At 32.9% G+C, this 6000-nt stretch overlaps 1 protein-coding gene across 3 annotated transcripts in view; it reads right to left on the bottom strand.

Annotated features, from left to right (window-relative positions):
- Positions 1-231: 231 nt before the first annotated feature.
- The window catches only part of TMEM168 (transmembrane protein 168), a 51281-nt gene continuing 45512 nt past the window's right edge, over positions 232-6000 (bottom strand). For all 3 annotated transcript variants that reach the window (XM_023737026.1, XM_023737028.1, XM_023737027.1), the window contains exon 5: positions 232-4044. In XM_023737026.1, the coding sequence (XP_023592794.1) occupies positions 3497-4044 (548 nt within the window). In that variant the 3' untranslated portion in view covers positions 232-3496. The remainder of the gene's footprint in view (positions 4045-6000) is intronic.

The raw sequence follows: 6000 nt of genomic DNA, 5'->3' as shown, positions 1-6000 counted from the left end.
GGGTTGCTATGGGTCAGAATTGACTAGATGGCAACTGGTTTGGTTTTTTAATCCTGACATTTAACAACTCTTAACTACGAATACAAAATTTGTTGTTTTTCCTTTCACTGACTCTGTAATGGAACCCTGGTGGTGAAGTGGCTAAGAGCTCGGCTGCTAACCAAAAGGTCAGCAGTTTGAATCTATCAGCTGCTCCTTGGAAACCCAATGGGGCAGTTCTACTCTGTCCTATATGGTCGCTATGAGTCAGAATCAACTTGACAGCAACGGGTTTGGTTCTATAATAGTCTTTACTAAATTACATGCTTAACGAGGATCTTGAAATAGTATCTACTTAAGTAACATTGTAAAGAAGATGGAATAATCTACAATCAAGTTATTCCCATTTCTCCTTAGGATTCTAAATTCATTCACTTGGTCAAAGATACTTATTAAATGCCTCCTATAGGGGCAAGGCATTCTTCTGGGTTAACTGTGTACCAGATATATAAAAATGTGTAAGCATCTGCCCAAAGAGCCTAGCAGCTTACAATAAAGGAGGCATTCAAAAGTACTCACAGATGTTAACTCCTTTGAGCATTTAGTATCAAATATACTTAATCACATTCTTAAAATTAAACTATTTCCTTCTGGCTTATATATATTAATTATCACATCACCTGTGGAAAAGTAATGTAGAACATTACTTCAAAAAAAGACCAAATTCTAAATGTGAAAGAACAGATATAAAAATGCAGTATCCAAAACAGCAAATATATTTAAGCAAAAAAATTACAAACAAAATATACATAGTTACAAATAGATTCTAATGAAGATTTTACTTACAGCAAAAATCTATCCACTAATGCATTAAATATAAATGCATTTTAATTAACAATGTTAATTTTTAAAAGCAGACAATATATGAAAACACTGGTCGTAAAAGTGATCTTCTGAAAAAGGTCTTTTCCATAGAATTCTGTATTTATTAAGAGCAAAACAGAAAGCTATGGAAAAATCTCAGGGAGGAAGAGTTTAAATCAGAGCAAAACTAAATTTTGAATGAAATAATTGCATAACTGAAAAGTCATGGCAAGAAAAAGAACTTGGCTCCTTAATTTACCACTTAACAGGGTACACTTTCTTAAAAGACGTTTTTAGAGGCTAGTGCTTTTGTGGTTTGAGCAAGGTAACATATAAAGAAACAAATTAAGCCAAGATTATGTTGAAAAATTTCTCCATGTTATCTATTTCTTCTTAGTGGAATGATAAAAGTTTTATCCTAAAATAATTCCTCTCACTCCAAATAACTCCTTCCCAAATATATGACATGTAAGATGAAAGCCACGGGAATATTAGTCTCAGTAACGGTCAGGCCTATTTTTTTTAATCATTAGGTGAAAGTAACCAATCATTTTATCCTTCTTGTAATTTTCTCCACAGTATCAGTTACTTTAATGTTTTTAAACTGGCGTTTTAAGATAGGATACCTTCTTCCACTGAGCCTTCCCATCCTCAAGAGTCTAGTTTTATTTATTTGTTTTTGTAGAATTCAGCAAAATGGATATTCTATAACTTCTTGGTTAATAAATTCACTCAAGTCACATTTTTAGCCCAAAGATCCTTTTTGGTTATACTTTCACAGAAAATATATAACAAAAAGTTAGCTTTGTGGCTTTAAAACTGTATGCTATCTTTTGAAATTGATTTTTAGTACCAACTTAATACTACTACTTCATAAAGAATGCAGAATTTATTTTTATATTTAGCTTTCTCAGAGCAAACGGATATGCTTTAGTTAAAGCTAATTTGCTCAATATTGGCTCAGAGAGAAACTTACTCAGTAGAAATTTAACTCTTTTTGGAGCTATATGCTCATCATTTTAACATTTAGCTTTTGTACTATTTCATTTCTTTGGTTGATGTTGATATAAATAAATACTTAACCATATACTGGAACTTTTCAAACCAACCTGCCACCAAGCATGAACTTTTCTGAAACAAGGGCATTTTTTAATGACTACCATTTTTAATATACTAAAATATTCAGTAACTGTTATTTGCACATTAAATGAAGAACTAATTTTTACCAAAACTTTATTCAGAGATTTAGGAAAGTCGTACTCAAAACATGGGATCAATCAGACTATAACAATGGTGCATAGATAGTGGTATACAAGTTCCCTGATGCTAAGTGACTTCTTCCTAACTAATACTTCAATTTTCAAGTCACCAGGTAGAAAGTGGTAGAGGCATTATTTCCTCTCTCCAAGGCTGGAAAAATGGCTTCAATGGTAAGAAGTCACACCATTTCAACAACAAAGACTAGAATATCCCCAAATTTAATTCCATTCCTTTTACTTCTCAAAGATGAAAATCTAGAATGTTAGGATTATTAGAAAGAAACAGGAGGTGAATTACCTCTTAGGGGAAAACACTAAATTAACTTTTAAAAATTATAACCACACCATTATCCTTAACTGAAATTGCTAATACTGAACAGTTTCTTTTACATAATACAAGTATACAAGGAAAAAAATAACCTGTTTCCTATCCTTTGATCTTAAGTAGAATAAATGTTATCACTAATGGAATCTGAAAAATAATTTTCATGGAAGAGCATGAACTCTATAGAGATCAAAATCCTTTCTGAATGCTTAAAATTGCCTGAATCAGCCAATGAGAATTTGCTAAATTTCTTTTATGAGTACTTTTTGAAAAGGAAGACAATTTATTTGGAAGGAATTTATAGCTGGAAACATTTTTCATTAAGAAACATTAAGTTACCCTGAGAAAGACTCTTAAAACTACCAGTGCTTTCCGAGGTCCCCAACAATGAACAGAGCAACTTGTAGGCTCTAGCCTCTTGCAGTTATCTACATAAAAAATGATTTGATCTATAAAAGAAATTTGAGTTTCTCTGCTATACTGGTAATGGGTTACAACTAAGACATCTGAGTGTGGTTGACTACAACCAAGTTATACATTCATTTTGAGATGGCTTCTTCCTTTTTCGTTCTCTAAGAAAAAGAGTTTGTAGTTCTTCAAATGGTCCTGGACTCAAACCTGCTGTTCACAAAGAAGAATCTTCAGTAAGCAAATTGGTAGTTTTCTCATAATAATAAATTGTCTGGTCTACATTTTCTAGTCTATGCCTAAAAAATAAGGCATTAGTAATTCTTCATTAGTCAGTGCAGAAACAACTGGGTTTTGTTGTTTGTTTGTTTTTCTAATCCGAGACATATGCAAACATCTGTCAAAGTGCACTGTTATTTTAACATCTTTTATGCATTCACACAGAATCAGCATTTATAACTCCATACATACTTTTAGTATAAAATAATGCTTATTCCCAACACCTTTCATATACCATAATTACTTGAAAAAAGACAAAGTGAGAGGAGCTACAGAAGTAGCAAGATATTTTCCACAAATAAAAATACAGCATACAAAAAATGGCAAGTTAGTGATAAGTGATGGTATGAACTCTCAGTAATATTCCACTCTGGGCTCCAAATTAAGATTTGACAAGTTTAAAGCCTTGTCCTGTGTCCAGCACAGTAGGAAGAAACCAACTCATTTTTAATCTTTTCAAGCACCTAAAACAAGTTTTGCAAATCCAAAAAAGGTTCAGGCCACACAACCAATTTGCCAAATGCACGAGTGGATACGTAATACGAGGAAAGTGTAACATCCAGTGCTTGGCCACATCACTTCCTGTCGGCAAATGCAGAGTGTAGTCACTCCACCGCTTTGATACGCCATACACTGCTTTCACTGTGCGTCCTTTTTCAGTCCAACAGATGTTATTACCAGAGTTGCAGTTATATTCTACCCAATCTTTTGTGAAGTCACCTAGCTGTGGCGGGTCAGCTTCTTCAATATCTACTGTCTTTGTCATCTCTGCTCCTTGCACTGCAATATACTGGTCATTAATTTTTCGTACTTCTTTGACCCACGGGGTTGAATTCTCACTATCTAATACAATAATAAGCCGAGAGCAGAAGGAACCATTCTTTTCTCTCCACCATTCTAAAAGTGTGTCAAGGCGTAGTATGTCTCCACCTGTGAACAGGAGAAAATTCAACAGAGCACTAATTAAAAGCATCTTATTAAGAATACTCTTATTTTAAATCCTTAGAATTAAATACGTAAGCAAAAAAAAAAAAATTGATGGAGCTTTCCTTTTAAAGTACCTTCCAGAAGACTTTTTTAAAAACATACTTCCAACTTTCAGGGAAAAAAAATACCAATCAGCCTTGTTACTCACATAAAAAAGGAATAGTCTATGATAAATTAAGGACAGTTTTTTATAAAGTTAAATTTAGTGGAAAAAAAAAATTTATACAGGTAAGTTAATATTCCACACCAGGGGTCAGCAAACTATGGCCCATGGGCCACATCTAGCTTGCTGCCTGTTTTTGTATGGCCTGTAAGCTAAGAATGATTTTTACACTTTACATAGTTAAAAAAACCAAAAGAATATTTTGAGACATTTGAAATTTATGAAATTCAATTCTCATGTTTATTTCCATAAATAACATTTTATTGGAACATAACGATGCTCATTCATTTACATACTATCTAGCTCTGCTTGCGCAACTGGAACCTTATGGCTCACAAAGCCAAAAATGTCTGACTATTAACAGAAAAAGTGCGCTGACCCTCTGTTATACACCACTGATAAATCAATGTTACATTTTCTCATATACAGGTGCCTATTAAATGAAAAAGAAACATTCTTCCTGCCTATATCAAGAATGAGTTTAAAAACAGATTTATCTTTAAACCAGTTTATACCTGAAGAACAAAGGATTAAAAAAATATACTCAGAAAGGTTTAAAGTAAATTAATTTCTGACCAAGAAACCTGCCTTACAGTAAGTGGGTTATACACCTGGTTCACTGTAGATTTTTTAAAATATTGCATTAAAATGTTATTTGTCTTCATTAATGAGTTTTTTGGCCCTCCCTCAAACTTTGTGCCTGAAACAAGTGCTGTCCTCACCTCACCCTAGTGCTGGTCCTGTCTCAACAATACACTGACCCAATCATTCCAATTCTAGGAATCTATCCAAAGGAAACATCAGAAATGGGGACAAAAAAATTACATATGAAGATCTTCCCACTGCTAACTAACATAGCATAAATCAGAAATAATTAAGGGGAATGAGGGAATCTTATAAGATAATATTTATAACGAACTTTTAATGGCATGAGAAAATGTCTATATTAAGAGAAAAAGAGTGATACAGAAGTACATCTACAAAAATACTAGCTTGGTGTTGGGATTTCAGTTTTTTTTGTTGTTGTTGTTGTTAATACTTTTCTGTATTTCCCAAAATATAGCATATTTATATAGCATGTTATAACAAGCAAGTTACTTTTATAATCAGCAAGTCTTAATATGTTAAAATTTACTAGCACAAGATCCAACAACCTAACTTAGAAATCTATATTTCTACCAAGAGCAACCATCCTCCTTGTTAAACCATCAAAATGACAACACCAGAAATATAGAGAATCCTGTGTGGATTCTACTAGTAATATAATAATACTCTTAAGTTAGGCAATATCATGTTCTTTATGTATAATCAATATTCTTTTATTCATCAGCCTGCTCTATATTAGACTCTAACAATGAAAAATCTGTTTCATTAAGTGCCCCAACACTCATGCATATAATCTCAGAGGACTATTTCAATACAGTCTTCACATATTACTGTATGTGTTGCTTCACCGATACCTCCAGGAGATACCACTTTTTTCAAAAATGGCCAAATGTTAACTTTTCAGTATTGCCAGCTCTATTAAATTTCTCCAGAGATCAAGACAACACAGATTAAAACAGCTAATGCACAAATTCCATCTGCCACAAAAATCACTGGCTAACATGCTATCCACAACTATTTCAATAAATATTCTTTAGCACATTCTACTTACTGAAGATCAAAGAGTACAGACTTCAGAATGGATTACACCTCAAATAGAGAAAACAAAAATCCTCACAACTGGGCCAATA

The sequence above is a fragment of the Trichechus manatus genome, unplaced genomic scaffold (genome assembly GCF_000243295.1).
Source record: "Trichechus manatus latirostris isolate Lorelei unplaced genomic scaffold, TriManLat1.0 scaffold00096, whole genome shotgun sequence".
NCBI lineage: Eukaryota > Metazoa > Chordata > Mammalia > Sirenia > Trichechidae > Trichechus > Trichechus manatus.
This window is presented reverse-complemented; position numbering and strand designations above follow the sequence as displayed.